This window comes from Bos taurus, chromosome 13, assembly GCF_002263795.3.
Source record: "Bos taurus isolate L1 Dominette 01449 registration number 42190680 breed Hereford chromosome 13, ARS-UCD2.0, whole genome shotgun sequence".
Classification (NCBI taxonomy): Eukaryota; Metazoa; Chordata; class Mammalia; order Artiodactyla; family Bovidae; genus Bos; species Bos taurus.
Window position 1 is genome coordinate 67,286,686 of NC_037340.1, and position 18,745 is coordinate 67,305,430.

At 46.1% G+C, this 18,745-nt stretch overlaps 1 protein-coding gene across 3 annotated transcripts in view; it reads left to right on the forward strand.

Annotated features, from left to right (window-relative positions):
• The first annotated feature begins 5,060 nt into the window (after nucleotides 1–5,060).
• The window catches only part of LOC514978 (lipopolysaccharide-binding protein), a 28,374-nt gene continuing 14,689 nt past the window's right edge, over nucleotides 5,061–18,745 (forward strand). Inside the window, exons 1-7 of one of the 3 annotated variants that reach the window (XM_059893045.1) lie at nucleotides 5,061–5,585; nucleotides 6,284–6,398; nucleotides 9,371–9,499; nucleotides 10,323–10,478; nucleotides 13,307–13,370; nucleotides 16,565–16,628; nucleotides 17,712–17,803. In XM_059893045.1, the coding sequence (XP_059749028.1) occupies nucleotides 5,462–5,585; nucleotides 6,284–6,398; nucleotides 9,371–9,499; nucleotides 10,323–10,478; nucleotides 13,307–13,370; nucleotides 16,565–16,628; nucleotides 17,712–17,803 (744 nt within the window). In that variant the 5' untranslated portion in view covers nucleotides 5,061–5,461. The remainder of the gene's footprint in view (nucleotides 5,586–6,283; nucleotides 6,399–9,370; nucleotides 9,500–10,322; nucleotides 10,479–13,306; nucleotides 13,371–16,564; nucleotides 16,629–17,711; nucleotides 17,804–18,745) is intronic. The other 2 variants (XM_002692316.7, XM_059893046.1) reach the window with 2 other exon arrangements.

Sequence of the window (18,745 nt, forward strand, 5' to 3'; positions counted from 1 at the left end):
TGGTAGAAAAAATAAAAGAGTCAGCAAATTCAATAGGAAGCATCTGATCTGAAGAATGGAGGGTAGAGGGGGGTGATTGAAAAAACAGTGAACTGAACCTCAGGAACTTATGCAACATCAAAAGACTCAACTTACGTGTAATTGTAGTCCCAGAAAGAGGAAAAAAAAGAAGGAATAAGCCAGAAAAAAAACACTTTTTTAAGAAATGCTCCAATTTTGCAAATCCCTGGCAGTTCAGCAGTTAGGACTCCATGCTTCCACTTCAGGGGACACAGGTTCAGTCCCTGGGCTGGGAATTAAGATCCTGGCAGCCGCAAGGCACAGTCAAAAAAGAAGAAAAGCCCAAATTTTTCTCAAATTTGGTGCAAGATATAACATTGCAGTTTCAAGAAGCTCAGTTAAACCTAAGCAAAACAGGGAAACTGTTGCTTCTAAGATTAATTCCCACAGACATTTCACACTTGCGCACGAATTCATTTGCACAATGATATTATTTACAACACCGTTTGTCATAGCAAGAATGGAACTAATTCAGATGTCCATCAAAATGAGGCTGGTTAAACAGATTGTAGAATTTTGATATAACAGAATATTCTACAGTTATTAAAATGGAAGAGCTGGATTAGTATCTGCTGATATGAAACCATCTTCTAAACTTTACTGGTCAGTGCTAAAAACAAGGTGTAGAGAATTTGTGTTATCGTGTATACTTCTGTGGTCACGAAGGGCTTCTGGAAGGGTAAGAAAGACCCTCCCCTAGAGAAAGGAGATGGAGGACTGGGAACAGGGAAGGAAGGGTTATTTTCAACCTTTTGTACCACTTTTTATCATGTACAGATACTGCCTATGAAGATAGTTTTTAATCAAGTTAGCTAGAGATTTACCCCCATCCTAGAAGAAACAGGTGAATGCAATTTAGCCTAGATAAAGGACCAAAGACAGACACAATGTCCTTGCTGCAGATTGAGGTCTATTTGGGCCAGGAATGAACCCAAATAGAGGACAAGTTGTCGCATTGTTGAGGGGAAGGAAAAAATGCCAAGACCAGGCCACCCATGGGTGCTCATGGATTATAGTGAGCTCCCAGTTCTGGGGAGAAGAGGAACTTGTGTGGAGAGCAGTGGGCAGATCAATTCCAGGATGAGATGGCAAAGGAAACATATCCAGGTGCCCGGAAGGGCTGGAGGAAAAAGAGCCTTAAAAATGTCTCGAAGGCATGTGTTCAGCCCGCAGCTTTTGAGGAGCTTTAACTCTTGAGTTCAGAAACGTGAACTTCCAATTTCCTGGCTCTGCCCCAAGTTTCAAGTCAAAGGAAAAGTGAAAACTATGATTAGAAGATTTCCTCTATTGCTGGTTCCACATTTCCAGCAAGACAAGGTATCTCAGAGGATGGGCCTCAAGGCAGATGACCTCACTGCCCAGACTCAACAGGTCTGGGCACTCTGCACATTCCCAAATGTAGTCTTATTTGATCCGCACAACGATCCTGAAAGGTTTGTAGGATTGTGCCTGTGTGGGGGATGGGCACAGGCACAATTCATACAGGACCCGGACTCAACTTTTAGCATCGCCACGACTTTGCCATCCTTACTCCTTATAGCAGTTGGGACATTGTTATGGATTGAACAGTATCGCCTGCAAATGCATATATTGAAGTCCGAGCCCCCAGGACCTCAGAATGTGACCTTATTTGGAAATAGGGTCATTTCAGAGGTAATTAGTTAAGACATGTCATTAGGGTGGACCTCTTATGCAATATGTTGGTGTCCTTACTTTTTTAAAAAAAAAGGATATTTGGAAACAGACATACACACAAGGAGAATGCCATGTGAAGATGAAGGCAGAATTTGGGGTGATATGTTTGCAAAGCCGAGAAATACCAAAGCTTGTCTGCAAACCACTGAAAGAGGGGGAAATGGCTGGCTGTACCTGATTACCCCTCCCAGCTCTGGCAGGTAATGCCGCCAAGACCTCAATCTCAGATGTCTGACCTCCATGACTCTGAGAAAATAAATCTCTGTTTAAGCTATTAGCTTTTGGTACCCTGCTATGCCAGCCCTAGCAAACTAGTACAGGCAGCAGGTTCTGTCCCCTAAATCACTCTGGAGTCCAACCCCATTGTGCATCCTTCACGCAGATCTTCTCCATCCTCGAAGGGCTGCTGGACCTCCATCCGGAAGCCAAACACGACCTGTCCACTCTCAGCTATGCCCTCCCCACACCTCTTCCTGTGAAAGAGGAGAAAGGATTCTCGACTGGTCCATTAAAGTCCAAGCAGAGGGAAACTAGCAGAGACTGACATCTCCTTCCCTAATTGGTTATCTGCTGAGTCCAGGGCTTGCTGAGGGACCCTATTTAGTGACCTAGAACATTGGTGAGGGAGGCAAAGATGCTCTGGGCAGACAAAGAAGAGGCATGGACCACCTCTCTGAGATGATCCCGTCTTCCAAAGGGATGCAAAATTCTTGCAACACTGGCCACAAGCATAAGGTTGAAGGCATGAATTTGGGGGCTGCAGGTAGAGAATGAGTCTCTCACAGACTGGTTCTTACCTAGACAGCTCTTTGGAATTGAGTTCCACATGGATTGAGCTTACGGAGCCTCTGTTCCTCCACTGGAGCTGACAGATATTGAGCTTGGTCAGTGGTGGTGACCCTCAGGAAGGGTCACCTTCATCACCACTGAGAGAAGCAAAGAGGAGCCCCAACGCCTCCAGTTAGCCTCCCCTCCCTCTTCCTTACAGAAACAGAGCAGAGAAGAGGGAGGGGTATGTGAAAGAGAAGACCACCCCTCACTTAGACATATATGCAGGCACACACTTGTGTACAAACATGTATACACACACATATACATACTTGCTTGCTCCAAGCCATGAGAGCCACGGAAGCCTGCACAGAAGTAGAGGGAAAACATTAAGTGGACGATGAGATTGAGATTTTACAAGGACAGGACCACATCTCTTTTTTTTTTTAAGATTTTTTTGATGTGGACCATTTTTAAAGTCTTAATGAATTTGTTACAGTATTGCTTCTGTTTTATGTTTTGCTTCTGTTTTATGCCTCACAGTTTTGGCTGTGAGGCGTGTGGGATCTTAGATCCCCCTCCAGGGATCGAACCCACACTCCCTGCACTGGAAGGTAAGTCTCAACCACTGGACTGCCAGCAAAGTCCCAGACCAAGCCTTATTAAACCAAACATGATTTAAAAGTGATAGAATCAGGACTGAGATGTCATGAAGTCAGCTGCCTCTCCAGGGAAAATAGAGAATTTAACAAAGCATGCATTTGTACATGCTAAGTTGCTTCCATCATGTCTGACTCTTTTTGACCCTATGGATGGTAGTCTGCCAGGCTTCTCTATCCATGGGATTCTACAGGCAAGAATACTGGAATGGGTTGCCATACCCTCCTCCAGGGGATCTTTCTGACCCAGGGATTGAACCGGCAACTCTAATGTCTCCTGCATTGGCAAGTGGTTTGTTTTTTTTTTTTTTTTTTTTTTTTTTTACCACTTGCGCCATCTGGGAAGCTGTTAACACAGCATAGGGATTATCAATTACTGGAAAATAAAACTATTCCATGTTCATACAAGGACTGGATAACATGGCCCTTTAAGAGGATATTCCCCACCAATGCTCATGTCTCCTCGTCTGGCACTCTCCTCCATCCCCACCCCCACGCTTTACTCTCCAAAAATTCTTTGTGCCTTCCAGAATGTGCAGTGGTTTTTCAGGCTTCAATGCTTTGGCTTGTGCTGTGCCCCCTGCCTGGGGTAACTTCCCTCTCTGTGCCTGTTTACCAAACTCCTACGCGTACTTTAAAATCAAGCTTGAGCACATAATCTCTCATTTCCTTTCTGTGCTCCCCTGGGCCCTAGAGGGTAAGATGTCAAAGCATCCTCCATATTTCCTAGCACTTATCACCATAGAAACATCTGTTGATTTGATGGGGAGGAGACAGGAACTGGAAAGACACAAAAGAGGCATGAGAGTAAGATTTTCCCCTGTACATCTTTTTATATTGATTGATGTTTGAACCATGCGAATGTATTTCTTATTTACAAGAAATTAAAAATACAATAAAAGGATTATTCTAGCTGCTATGCAGAGGACTCCTCCACAATAAAGAAAAAGGAATGAATTATTGATACACAAAATAATATGGCTTAATCTCAAAAACATAATGCTATATGGAAGAAGTCAGTCAAAAAGGAACACATATTGTATGAATCGATTTCTATGAAGCTTTAGAAGAGGCAGAAGGAATCAGTGGCAACAGGAAACAGATCAGTGGTTCTCTGGAATCAGAGAAGGTGGGACAAGATTGAGAAGAGCCAAGAGAACTTCTTGGAGTGATGGGAATTTTTTAACTAGATTACGACATGATCACATGGATATACACGTGTGTCAAAGCTCACTGAAATGTCCGCTTCAAATGTGTGTGTTTTATTGCATATGAATTATACCTTAAGAAGGTTGTTTTGAAAACAACATAGGTGCAACTTCCCTGGTGGTCCAGTGGTTAAGACATTGCCTTCCCTTGCGGCTCAGCTGGTAAAGAATCCGTTTGCAATGCGGGAGACCCTGGTTCGATCCCTGGGTTGGGAGGATCCCCTGGAGAAGGGAAAGACTACCCACTCCAGTGTTCTGGCATGGAGAATTCCATGGACTGTATAGTCCATGGGCCGCAAAGAGTCGGACACGGATGACCGCCTTTCACTTCCAGTGCAGAGGGTGCAGGTTCGATCCCTGGTCAGAGCTAAGATCCCACGTGCCTCGCAGCCAAGAAACCAAACCATAAAACAGAAACAATATTGTAACAAATTCACATAAAAAATAGTCTTTAAAAATAATAAAAACAACATGGGCAAGAAAAATCCAAAAGTGTCTGGGGTCTAGATTTGTGGAAGCCATTCGTTGTTTTCATGACCTGACTTGAGATGGTATTATACGATGCAAGTGGAGAACAGTGGATTCCAGCAGAGCCAGAGTGTGGTCTTAGCAAGCTGGGCTGGTAGAAGGACCAGTTGGAAAAACGGATCGCAGCCAAGTAGTGGGGGCCTTCGCTGCCAGGCTGGGTGTTTAGATTTCAGTCTGTAGATAACAGGGAATGAATGGAGGGTGTTCAGCTAGGGAGAGAGGTGTGGGGAGGCTGGCTCCACTGGCAGCCCTGGGCAGCAGCTATTGGAAGAGGAAGCGGCTTGAGTTTGTTCTACTACTTCTGCTCTCAAGCCAGAAAGAAACCTCAAAAAGTTTCATAAGCAACCTTTGCCCCGCATCTCAAGCTGCTGAAACTTGGGCTGCCCCAAAGCCTTGAACTTTCTCAGCCCCTCCTAGCTGGCTCAGTTCCTCATCCGGCCGCTGGCTTTATAAGCACCTAAGATTCTGCTATCACCTTCACTAAGGGAGGCTCCTACAAAGAGACTGTGACCCATCCCTGCCCAGGAAGGAGCTGAGGACAGGATGATGGCCAGACCATACTATATGGTAGTCGCCCTACTGTTGCTGGCAGAGTTCACCAGGTTTGGAGAAGGAACACCTAATCCCGGGTTCATGGTCAGAATCACCGGAAAAGGCCTGGAATATGGTAAGAGGGGGTGTGATTCCTCTGGGGCTCGTTTCTGCCCACCAAAGTGGTGTGGTCATCAGGTTGAGGAGTCACAGGCTGGGGTTCTGCCACTGCCTGGCTTAGAAACCTTGGATATCAGCCTTAGAAACCTTGGGGCTTCAGATTCCTCATCTTGAATGACAGAAGCCAAGGATAGGACTAGATCAGTATTTCTTCCCAGGGTGGTCCATGGACCACCCATATTAGAGTTGCTGGGATACATATTAAAATACAGATCCCAGAGACCCACCTGAGACTGGATGAAGTTGGATACGGACATCTGCATTGTTCACATGACCCAGGCAATAGTCAAAAACTCTAAGGTTTGACCAAACTGCAGTTAGGTATTCCTCAAAAGCCCCACTGTATCCCACTACTGCTTCCACGACCTTGATCTGGATGAATAAATAACAATGATTGCCACTAACCTGGCACTTTGCATTCATGATCTAATTTAATTCTCAGACTCAGGTTAGTATCATCATCATCGTTGTTGTTGTTACCATTTTACAGATGGGGGAACTGAGGCTCAGGGAGTATAAGGAAATTGCTTGGGATTACAATAGTATGTGGTAAATCCTGCATTTCATCCCAGTCCACATGACTCCAAAGCCCAGCCATTCAACTGTTATACTTAGCTACCTCCCACTGAATGTGTTAACTCTATGTCCCTCCAGCCCATCAATATGGAGTAGCCACCCTGAAGAATGACCTGTCCACCATCAAGTTGCCTGATTTGTCAGGAAGCTACGGAATTGGTTGGCTTGGAAGTGTGAACTATGTGTTTAGTGGGTGAGGTCTCTGTTCTCCTCCACGGGGGCAGCAGAAAGGGAAGAATGGGGACCTAGGGTCATGGGGAAGGGGGATAAACATTGAGCCATCACTTGGACTAAAGGTAAAGGGATTGTGGCCAGCTCTTGTGGGACTTTTGGAAGGTGCTATGTGTTTTTTGAATCATCTGAATTAGAAACCATTCATCAGTTCCTATGTCAGCCCTACAAAGATCAGCTCTGGATTCTTCCTCTGCCAGGGAACCCTGGGTGCTTCCCTGGTGGCTCAGATGGTAAAGAATCTGCCTGCAATGCGATAGACCTGGGTTTGATCCCTGGGTCAGAAATATCCCCTGGAGAAGGGAATGGCAACCCACTCCAGTATTCTTGCCTGGAGAATTCCGTGGGGAGAGGCTACAGTCCCTGGGATCACAAAGAGTTGGACACGACTGAGGGACTAATACACAGGGAACCCTGGCTACTCTCCAGATCAAGGACTTGTTTGAGATGTACCATCAACCCCTCAGAGCCTGTTAGGGGTTGCAATCAAGGACTTTAAGCCTTTCTGGACCCTGTCCACATTTTATTTGCACACTACCCCTTGAAGATAGCATCCACACATATCCCCAGTAAGAAATGAAGCAGGAGCCTCCTGGTCTCTGGTTAACAGCCCTGGTTCCCCTTCTCCCTCCCTGTGAGATGTAACTAATCTTACACTCCCTCCAGCTTTCTCATATTCAGCCCTAGAGTCCTCACCCCTTACTCTTTTTTCATTCATTCTTTGATTATATGAATTCTCCTTCCCCAGCTTCCTCAGTGTCCAGAATAGGTTCTTGGGGATCGTTTGTCCACCACTGACAGAAAAGGCTGCTTCTTGGAATCCTTCTCAAGTCTCTCAAGACAATTTCCCTGAGACAGTCGGCAAAAAGAAGTCATTTTAAATTTATGCACAGACAGAAAATATCCAGGACATGCCACTTACAGAGTGATGCTCCTTACCGCAGCCCTAGAGCACCCCCTTGCAGTTGATGTTCACAGTGAGTTACTGTGGTCTGTTAACATCCGGATTTACCACCAACTGTAAGCTCTCCAAGGGCAAGGACTGAGTTTTGAATCTCTATGGCTTTTGTGCCTGGAGCCAGGTCTGACAGAGCAGGAGAATCTCAATGAATTTTTGTTGAGTGGACAAATAAGTGTTGATCTGACAAAAACCACCAACTTAAATGACCACAGTGAGTAATGAAGATGAGTGTCCCAGGCAGGGTGAATGTATCCATCAGGCACTAGCTGGGAAAGTAGAAAACCCACGCCAGGAACTTCAGTGGAGGGAACTGCATATAAGGAATTTGCTACAAAGGTGTTGGAAGAGTTGAAAAGCCACTTTGAGAATGATGACACAACCTAAAATTAGCAGCAATGAAAAGCTACTAACATCCCTAAAAGCTAGAGAGAAAAAGACAAGACAAAAGACAAAATCAACAGAGTACAAGATCCAGGGTCTCTAGAAAGGAGCTAAGATCATGAAGGAACGGGCTGTCTGCAGGAGCTGCCCCAATGTGGAAATATAACCAACACTACCAAGACACAATCTGAGGCAGAGAGGAGAAAAAATATCCTGGCTTCTCCTCTTTGCCTATCCACTCATCTCTTCCCAAAGCATCCCATTGGCCAGTCCTAACCAGACACCAGGTGCAAAGAATTCTGGGAAATGTAGTTTGCACACATCATTCCCAGCTAACATATGTTTAGAAGAAGGGACGAAGAAGCAATGGATCTGTGAACAAAAAAAAACAACAAATGACCAGAGCAATGTTTACCTGGAAGGCACCTGCCCTGTTTAGAGGGGTCACTGCTACTCACCTGCAGTTGATTGAGGCTGTAAGGGAAAGTGAACAATGTTTTTTGTTTTTTTTTTTAACTCTATAGGAAAAGAAAAGTGTGTCTACAGCATATTTCTCATATGTATGCCCCACAGGTCCCAGGATCTAAATAGTGAGCTCTTATTTGTATTCCAAGTGGGTTAGGGTGGGAATACAAAAGGGAAGCTGAAGGATACACGATGCAAAGCCAGCTCGCAGTGTTACACAAGTGAGATCCAGATGCTTGCCATTTGAAAGGGGAAAGTTTGGTGGAAAGGAAAGTTTGTGCTATTTCAGAGGCCGCAAACAAAGGAGAGGGTGGAGTCAGTTCCAAAGGCCAACTCCCCACTGCCAATCAGTGGGCAAGAGTTTCAGGGGTGTGTAGGTGGAGGGACCGGGCTGCATGCAGAAGCGGCACAGTCAGCTCCGCCAGTCATCCTGGAATTGGCCATTCAGTGGTCTGATCAGCATCATCTTGACTCTTTTTAAGTAAAATTAGTCTATAGTTACAGAGTTGGTTTGTTCCCATTTCTTGGAGGCTGATTCTTGGAATTACGTCATAGCTACCTTCTGGCCATCATGTGGTTAACTTCTTCCACATAGTGGGGGTTTCACTATATACAAAACGGCTCAAAGGACATGGCTCAGAATATTATCTAAAGCCCTTGAGCAGGAACTAAAGGTTTTTTCTTTAATGACTAAAGTATTCTTGTTTGTTCTGGTTTGACTATTTTCCTTTGTTTCTGTGTTTTCTCACTTCTCCAATTAAATGTATTCTTTGACTAAAGTTTTTCTACAGAAAGGCAGGCAGACGGCACGGGGGCAGGGGCAGACCATCCACAAGGTCCTCAAGGTGGTGAGAATCCAGTAAGATAGACAAGGGCAGCTCGTGAGGGTGGGTGTCAGAGGCAAGAGGAAGGTCTTTGGTCTTGGAAGCTTGGGGAAGAAAGGCTTCCTGGAGGAGGTAAAACCTGAGCAGACCATGAAGGATGTGAATGAAATGATTTGTCCTTTTTGGTTTAAGTTGGTAAACTTGAAAAGAGTGTGAGAGGCTGAAGGGGACTCTCAAGATTCATTTAGAGGACTGAAGTGCCCCTGGTTTTTCTGAGTCTCATGATCTGTCTTCCTTCCCTAGAATGAGGATCCATCACTTCTTACTCCGGAACTCCCAGCTGAGTCTACACCCAAGACAGGGTATCAAAGCCTCCTTGTCCAATAACCATGTATCTGTCAGTGGGAACTGGAAGGTGAAAAAGTCTTTCATGTGAGTAGTACTGGCGTTAGACTGTGTCTCAACTTTGGGCAAGGTCATATCCTCTCCTGGGCTTCCCTGGTGGCTCAGTGGGAAAGAATCCACTTGCCAAGTAGGAGACATAGGTTTGATCCCTGGGTTGGGAAGATCCCCTGGAGAAACAAACGGCAACCCACTCCAGTATTCTTGCCCCAGGGACAGAAGAGCCTTGCTGGGCTCCATGCGGTTGCAAAAGAGGTGGACACGACTTAGAGACTGCATAACACAAAACAAAATGTCCTCCCCCAGTGGAATTCCCTTTCTGGGCTGAAACCACTCCAGTCAATAAATGACACAGATCTGATCATCCCTAAGCCTTAGTTTCATTATCTGTAAAATGGGGTCAATAATAATCCATCTCATAGGTGCAGTTGCAGCTTATATAAAATAACAGTTATAAGGCATTTAGCAGTGTGCCCGGCACACAGCAAATACTCGACACCAGCTATGTGTGCATGCTAAACCGCTCGTGTCCGAACTCTGCAACCCTATGGACTGCAGCCCACCAGGCTCCTCTGTCCATGGGGATTCTCCAGGCAAGAATATTGGAATGGGTTGCCATTTCTTTCTCCAGAGGATCTTCCTGACCCAGAGATGGAACCCGAGACTCTTATGTCTCCTGCATTGACAAGCAGATTCTTTACTACTACCCCACCTGGGAAGTTTAAAAATTGAGACTCAGGACCCACAACTAGTTGGTGGGGATTGAGAGACAAACCTGGTTCTGCATAAGCTTGGCTCATCTTCTGGGAGGTGACTGACTCTATACCCTTTGCTTCTCATTTCTCCCACCCAGCACCTTACATGGCACATTTGATCTGAGTGTGGATGGCATGTCCGTCTTGGTTTCTCTGAACTTGGACAAGGACCAGTCTGGGCGACCCACTGTCTCCGTGACCCACTGCCACAACTTCATCGGCCATGTCAGCATTGAAATTTCTGGACACATAAGGTAAGTGACCCCCAAACACACCTGCTGGAGATTGTCAGAGCTGCCTCAGCATCCAGCTCACCCAAGGGATGCCTCCGATGGGACATAAGAGCAATACTGAGGATCCATCAAGATCAGAGGTCAATGAACTAAGTAAGGCCTAGGGGCCAAATCCACCTGCCAACCATTGCTTAAATTTATCTATTTTTAAATATTCATTTGTATATTTAGCTGCACCAGGTCTTAGTTCTGCATGTGGGATCACTGATCTTTGTTGCACGTGGGATCTTTAGTTGTGGCAAGCAACTTCTTAGTTGCGATTCATGGGATCTAGTTCCCTGACCAGGGATTGAACCTGGGCCCCCTGCATTGGGAACATGGGGTCTTAGCCCCTAGACTACTAGGGAAGTCACAGCCACCAGTAAGCAAAGTTTCACTGGAACACAGCCATGCCCATTCGTCCAGGACTGCTTTAGTCTGACAACAGCAGTGTTGAGTAGTTGGCAGAGACCATTTGGCATGCAGTGCCAAAAGTATTGACAATCTGGCCCTTTAAGAAACAGTTTGCCAATGCCTGGGCAAGACTGTCTTTCAAGGTAAGCCCGCATTTCAAAGTGATTTCCCTGGAGGGTCCGCTCAGTGAATATGGAATGAACGGTGGTGGTCTGTGGGGTGACAGCCTCTCACTGTGTTTGGGTTGGCACTTCATCACTGATCCCAACAGGACACAGAGGGCAACTCGAAAGGCTTAACTGACAAGAGTCAGTGGCAAACAAGAGGGGAATATTAACTCGAGTGTGGGCAGGATGAAGGAGTGTTCAGCAAGGGAGGCAAGGGGGCAAGGGAGTTACCAGAGCCGGAAAGAACTGAAATCTCAGAGGAGGGGACAGGGGACCGGACTGTAGTGTCCAACAGGGAGGCGCCTGGTATAAGCACCCCATCTCCTCTCTCCTTCCTGCCTGTGCCTCCGATTAGCCAAAACAACCAGCAGCCAGAGAGCAAGAGAGTTTGGGAGATGAATCTCTAGACATCAGCCCTCCAGGACACAGAGAAGAGCAGAATGGAGTTGGCAGGGGAGCTTCTTGCCTGGAGAATTCCATGGACAGAGGAGCCTAGTAGGCTACAGCCCATGAGGTTGCAAAGAGTCAGACACGACTGAGCAACTAACACTTTAACTTTTCAAAACATATATAGTTAGTCCTCTATAAATACATTTTTAGTTTGGGAGTGAGGGTTTCTTCCTGTCATTTGTTACTATAAATAATGCTAGAAGAATAACCTTGGGGAATAACATCATTTTATACCTGGTCAAATAAACTCTAGGATTTATTCTTAAATTGGTATGTGCATTTTTTAATTTTAATATTTACCAACAAACTGCCCTCCAAGGGACTTGCTAGTTTTCACATCCATTAGCAAGGTAAGAAAGTACAATCGCCATCACGGGCAGATCATCAGAGATTAAGCTTTTTGCCAATCTGAAAGGTAACAGTGTCTCAGTTTTAGTGAGTGCTATATTGTGAATAATGTTGTGCATCCTTAAGAGCCACGTATTTCATGTTTTCTAAGAAGATTATTCATATCCATTCTTATTCTTCTCGGTCCACCGTTCCTTCTCCCCAAGAAATCTTTAAAATTTTTGACATACAAATTCGCCAGCCTCCTTTAAGTTGCAAGTTACAGAAATTCAACTCAGGTGTTTAAGCATTGAGAATGGACTTGACTGGCTCACATATACCTAAAAAGTCTGTGCATGCTCAGTCACTAAGTCATGTCAGAGGATTTTGCAACCCCATAGACCGTAGCCCGCCAAGCTCCTTTGGCCATGGGGTTTCCCAGGCAAGAATACTGGAGTGGGTTGCCATTTCCTCCTCCAGGGGATCTTCCCCACCCAGGGATTGAACGCACATCTCCTGCATTGGCAGGCAGGTTCTTTACCACTGAACCACCAGGGAAGCCCCAAAAGTCCACGGAGGAAGCCAAAGCTGCGATTGGCTTAGGTGTTTGATATTGCCAGGAATCTCTCTGTCTCCTGGGTCTAGGTCTGCTCAGTCTCAGACAGGGTCCTCCACTCTTAGAGTGGCAGAGATGGTCTCAGGAAGCCAGGTTTCCTTGTCAGTTAGAGCCCACCATCTCAGCAAGCAGGAGCAACCTTTTCCATAGGGCTCCAGGTAGAGCATTGGCCAATAAGAACTTTGACCAAGTTCTTGTTGGTCAATGTGCGGTGACAAGACCATTCCTTGGATCAATCATTTTGGACTCTTACTGGCTGAGCCAGGGTCTAGGGCCCACCTCTAGACCTAGGGGTTAGGAGTAGGGTTAGTCCCACTGAACCACCAGGACTGGAAATAGGAAATGAGTGGATTTTGTGGAAGGAAAAGAATATTGGCGATGTTGATGTGTATAGTTAATACCACACCCCTAACTAGCCTACTCTCACCTATATTTCTGATTTAGCAGCATACTATGGTCACCATCCCTCGGATCAAATTCATCTGGCCAGGTCCCTTCTTGGAATAGCACATGGGAAAGCTCAGATCCATGGGTAACCCTTCTCTCGGGAAGTGAAAGTGAAAGTGTTAGTCACTCAGTTGTGTCCAGCTCCTTAGGGCTCCCTGGACTTGTAGTTGGTCAGGCTCCTCTATCCATGGAATTCGCCAGGCAACAATACTGGAGTGGATTGCCGGTGCCCTCCTCCAGGGGATCTTCCCGACCCAAGAATCCAACCCACATCTGTGTCTCCGGCCTTGGCAGGCAGTTTCTTTACCACTAGTGCCAGCACTAGCCCTCTCTTAGGAGTCTCAGCTAATCATAAAGTGGGCTCTGACCTGATTTCCTCTTTTCTCCAGCTGGATCCTGAACCTCTTCCATGAAAGAATTGAAAACAATGTCAAAAACATCTTGGAACAAAAGGTAAACAAAAGGATGAGCAGATTTGTAGTTAACACGCAGATCATCGGCATGTACACGTTTGGTGTGTAGACACAGTCTTGGCTCTTAAATATGTTGTCATTGGAATTTGCTTAGCAAAAGCTTCTTCATTCATGATGTAAAGGAAAATGTCAAGGCTTTCCCAGATTTGTATAACCACACATGCTAAATTGGCATTTGGAACTGATAGAGTGATATCTTTGTTATAAATAATGTTAGATATGGAGAAGTGACTTTAAATCCTTTCCTCACACCATATACAAAAATCAACTCCAGGTGGTCTAAGGATTTATTTTTTTATTTTTTATTTTTATTTTTTGGTCTAAGGATTTATTTATTTATTTATTTATTTATTTATTTTTTTTTTTTTTTTTGGTCTAAGGATTTAAATGCCAAAATAAATCTAAGAGTTTCAGGGAGAAAACCTAGGATATCTTTCTTATCTCAAATAGAGGAAAATATTTCTCAAATAATGTTCCCTATCCTGATCCGATAAAATGCACCACATTGAAAACAGCAGTGAGGTCAGCCCTTGGTATCTCTCACCTCTACAAAAAGCCTTGGTCTTAGAGGCAAAGAGGTACCTCTTCCATTTCCCCTCTGTGTATCTTCGGGCAAATTGAGGGACCCCCCTGGAGTCTCAGTTTCCTCATTGGTTAAATGGAGACAATAACCCCTATTTTGAAGGGAGCTCTGAGGATTTGATTAGATAGAGGTACACTGGGTGTGTTCAGAGGACTCACGTTATTACTGTTCCAGAGTCATTTCCCAACTGGGTTTCACCTCCTTCAACAGTGAGGACTGTTGAGCGCATGAACTCTGTAAGCAGATACTTTGGGTTTAAATCCCAGCTCTGCCACTTTGCTGGCTGTGATGCCTTGGTTAACTGGCCTAACTTCTCTGGACCTTAGGATTTTTATCTATAAAATAGAAATAGGGCTTCCCTGGTGGGCCGGTGATTAAGATTCCCCACTTCCACTGCAGGGGGCGGGGCTGCAGGTTCCTTCCCTAATTGGGGAAGTTCTGCATGCCGTGAGGTGCAGCCAAAAAAATAATAGAAAGAATCGTAGCACCTACCTTGGAGGGCTATTGTGAGGACCATACAACATCATAGCTACAGGCACTGACCAGTGCCTAGTACAGAAGAGCAGCTAGGTAAAGGGGGCAAGCTTAAAAAAGGGGGAGGGCAAGCTTATTTTCATAGACATGTATGCTTCTGTAGCCCTGTGCAGCATGTTGAGGCCAGAGGCAAGGGTGGTCTCTGCCCTACCAACACAGGAAACATGGGCCAGAAAAATCCGGGAGCCATGTGTCCAGTGGGAAGCGGGGCAGGTGTCAGAGAGGCTAAGCACAAGAACAGTTTTCAAGGATGCAGTCACTGACCGGCCTCCATGGGGCTGTGAGTGCAAAGCCCCAGGTGGCTCTGCAGAGAGAGGGGCTGGGGGTGGATGGATGCAGGCCTGGAAGGGCTGGCTGCCCGGGTGCGCTGCCCGTACCCTCTGCTTCAGGAGAAGCCAGGCCAGGTGCACCAGACACAGGCTGACTTGGAGTTTGCATCAAACAGTGGTTCCCAAAGTGGGGACAGCTCCCCCATAATCATTTAAATTATGCAGAATGATAAAATGAACAAGGGATTCCCTATGCGGTCCCTTTTCTCTTTCATGTCAAAGGGGAAGTCTCCATTTAGGGCTAATATGTGCTGAACACTTTCCTTTAACAAAGAAGGGGCATTATCTTGTGGGCAGCTATATCTAGCCCACCTTGCAGAGTGGCTTTTCCCACTTTTTTCCCCAGGTATATCCTGTTTATGCCAAGGGTAACAGTTTCCCTTTGAAAACAGTGGTAGTTTTCTGTATTTTTTATTAAACGTCTATAGTTTTTAGGGGCTTCCCTGGTGGTTCAGACAGTAAAGAATCTGTCTGCAGTGCAGGAGACCGGGGTTTGATCCCTAGATCAGGAAGATCCCCCAGAAAAGGAAATGGCAACCCACTCCAGTATTCTTGCCTGGAGAATTCCATGGACAGAGGAGCCTGGCGGGCTACAGTCCATGGGGTCACGAGTCTAACATGACTAAGTGACTATATAGTTTTTAAAAGGCCACTTGGAGAAGGAAATGGCAATCCACTCCAGTATTCTTGCCTGGAGAATCCCATGGATGGAGAAGCTTATTGGGCTACAGTCCAGCGGGTCGCAAAGAGTCGGACACGACTGAGCAACTTCACTTTCACTTTCACTATAAAAGAAATATTAATTACTTTAACAGGTAAGAAGGGAAAATTCATAGAAATAGTATAGATATGGCTAACGTTAGGAAGTGACAAGCTTCCAACTTCTGGTCTCTCCCATTCTTGACACGGAGGAGGAAACTGGGTGGCTGGCTGAGGAACGGAGTTCTCCTGGCTGTGCTTTGGGGCGCCCTCTGGTGGCCCTACTGAGTACTGCCTGCAGACCAGGCACGGAGCCCCTTCACAGATCCGCTAATCCCAGATGGCAAGGAATCCCAGTAGGAAGAGATGGCAAAGGAGCAGGAAGATGGGGCGGTGGAGCCTCTGATATAAGAGCTGCCTCCTGCACCTAGAAGCTTTTCTGTTTTGTCCCTCTGATCCCTCTGTCTCTTTTCTCTTTTCTAAAATATTTTTTGATGTGGACCACTTTTAAAATCTTTATTGAATGTGTTACAATATTGCCTTTTGTTTTATACTTTGGCTTTTTGACCAGGAGGCATGTGGGATCCTAGCTCCCCAACCACACCCTATACATTGGAAGGCGAAGTCTTAACCACTAGACCGCCAGGGAAGTTCCCCCCACCAACCTCTGCTGTCTAATAAATGCATACTGCACTTCTGGGCACTTAGCAACCAAGACATTGAATTGAAGACCATGGCAAGAGCAGACTTCAGGGAAGTGCTGACTTGACCACCATCTGCTTTTAATGAGGGTTCCAGAAAAGTCTAGGAACTTAAGCTGGGCAAACACAAATGGGCAGTGACCAAGTGTTGTGGTTGATGGAGGTCTTGTCTCCATTTTCACCATATTCTCCCTCCCCTCCACTCACCTGCCTACAGGGCGGGCATATGACCCACGGTTCCTGAAGTGGCAGTGAGGAAGTGGGCAGGGACATGGTCTGGGAGAGAGATGTGGAAGGACTCACGTGGCTGTCTCGTCCACTTCGGCAGATCTGCAAAATGGTCAAGGAGTCAGCAGCCTCCCGCCTGGAGCCCTATCTCCGCACTCTGCCAGGTTTGCAGCCTTCTTCTCTTCTCTGGGTGCTGTCAGGTGCCGTGGCACACAGTACCCCTGGAACCATCACCATCATCTCCCAAGAACCCTGGGAGAATTTTCCCCATCGAGTATTTCTCCATCCTACATGGTTGGACATATGAGGGTCTGCTGTCTGGAGACGGGGGCATAAGGTGATCGAGGGTGGGGACTCAGCAACCTGCTGGGTGCACCAGTGAGCAAAGGATTACCAATACATGGGAGAATCACATGCTGACTCTGTACTGGCTGCTTGAACAAAACAGGGGTGCTCTGAGATTCCCATGCACCCCTGAGCCTTGCCCATCCGGCATCCAAAGGACCTTGTACAATCATACATCAGGTCAGATCCTCCCTTCTTCTTAAAGCCATCAAAGACTCCCCTGACTATCAGAATATCAACCCCGCAGTGGGTGATACAGCATCCCATGGGCAGGCCTGACTGCCAGCTTCATCTTGCTCTGGGCAACTTGGCTGCCACATGGGTCCCTGTGATTCCACTAATACACCATGTCCCATACTTCTACAAGATCTTTGCATGTGTCGTTCCCTTTGCCAGGAACATCCTTCCCCGAGTCCCCCCTTCTGCCTGCCCTGCCAACCAATTGACACCTATTCCTCCTTCAGATCTCGGCCCAAGCAAAACCTCCTCTGACTCTATATCCCCCGTTTCACCCCCTTTATATGGCTAGCATCATCCTGTGACTTTATGCTACCTAGAAGAGTTGTGACTTTATATCTATTTGCTCAAATACTTCTCTTTTTTTCCCTTCTGGATTGCCAGCTCCAGAAGAACAGAGACTTTGACTCTCCTACTAACCTGTTTCATCAGCCTCTTGCATTCATTGTGCCTGGTATATAGCAAGTACTCAATAAATATTGAATGAATGAGGTTATGAAGCACTCACTCTCTTTGTGACTGAAGTTACCATTGATCAGCACCAACCCCATTTTCACTCTCCAAAGACTATATGGGAAAAGAGCTCCATAGATTTGCACAATGCACAACTTGAACAACTGTGTTTGGCTCCCTTGTTCATAATACTGTCTCTTTCCTGCTCATAGTCACCTCAATGATTGACCAGATTGCCGGCATTGACTACCGTTTAGTAGGAGCTCCCCAGGTGACCTTCCAAGGCCTGGATACACCCTTCAAGGTAAGGGGCTGTAGAGAAAGGGCCTTGGAGCCGGGGACTGGCAGAAATCCAGTTCTCCCTCTCAGAGTTGGCTTCTCCTCTCCTCCAGACCATCTGCTTGTCAGTCCATGTCCCTGACCAGTGCCCACAGTGGGAAGATGTGATACACAGCACACATGGCAGAACAAAACCCAAGATGAGGTCTCTGAACCAGCATAGTAAATCTGTCTGGAAAAAAAAAAAAAAAAATCTGTCTGGAATCCAGAAGACCCTAGCACTTATGTGCTGAAGAATCTTGGGAGAATTACTTAACTTTTCTGAGCCTCCATGGAATTTGAATAATAATAGCCTATATCATAAAGTGACTACAGGGATTACGTGAGATGTGTATAATGTGCATAGCCAAGTGCCTGGCATGTAGTATGTGTATGGGTACAGTATTATTACTCCCTGCCTTACTCCCTTAGTAGACTGAAAAATGTCTCCCTTAGATGTCCGTGTCCCAGTCCTCAGAATCTGAACATTTTACTGTGTATGGCAAATGGGATTTTGAAATATACGGTAAAATGTTTAATTAAATGAAGGATCTTGAAATGACAAGATTATCCTGGATTAGTAGGCTAGCTGTGGCTCAGAGGTTAAAGCGTCTGCCTGCAATACAGGAGACCTGGGTTTGATCTGTGGGTCAGGAAGATCCCCTGGAGAAGGAAATGGCACCCCACTCCAGTATTCTTGCCTGGAGAATCCCATGGACGGAGGATCCTGGTGAGCTACAGTCCACCGGGTCACAGAGTCGGACACGACTGAGTGACTTCACTTCACTTTCACGTTGCTGTCATCATGTGCTGTGCTTAGTCACTCAGTCGAGTTCGACTCTTTGTGCCCCCAGGCTCCTCTGACTGTGGGGATTTCCAGGCAAGAGTGCCGGAGTGGGTTGCCATTTCCTTCTCCAGGGGATCTTCC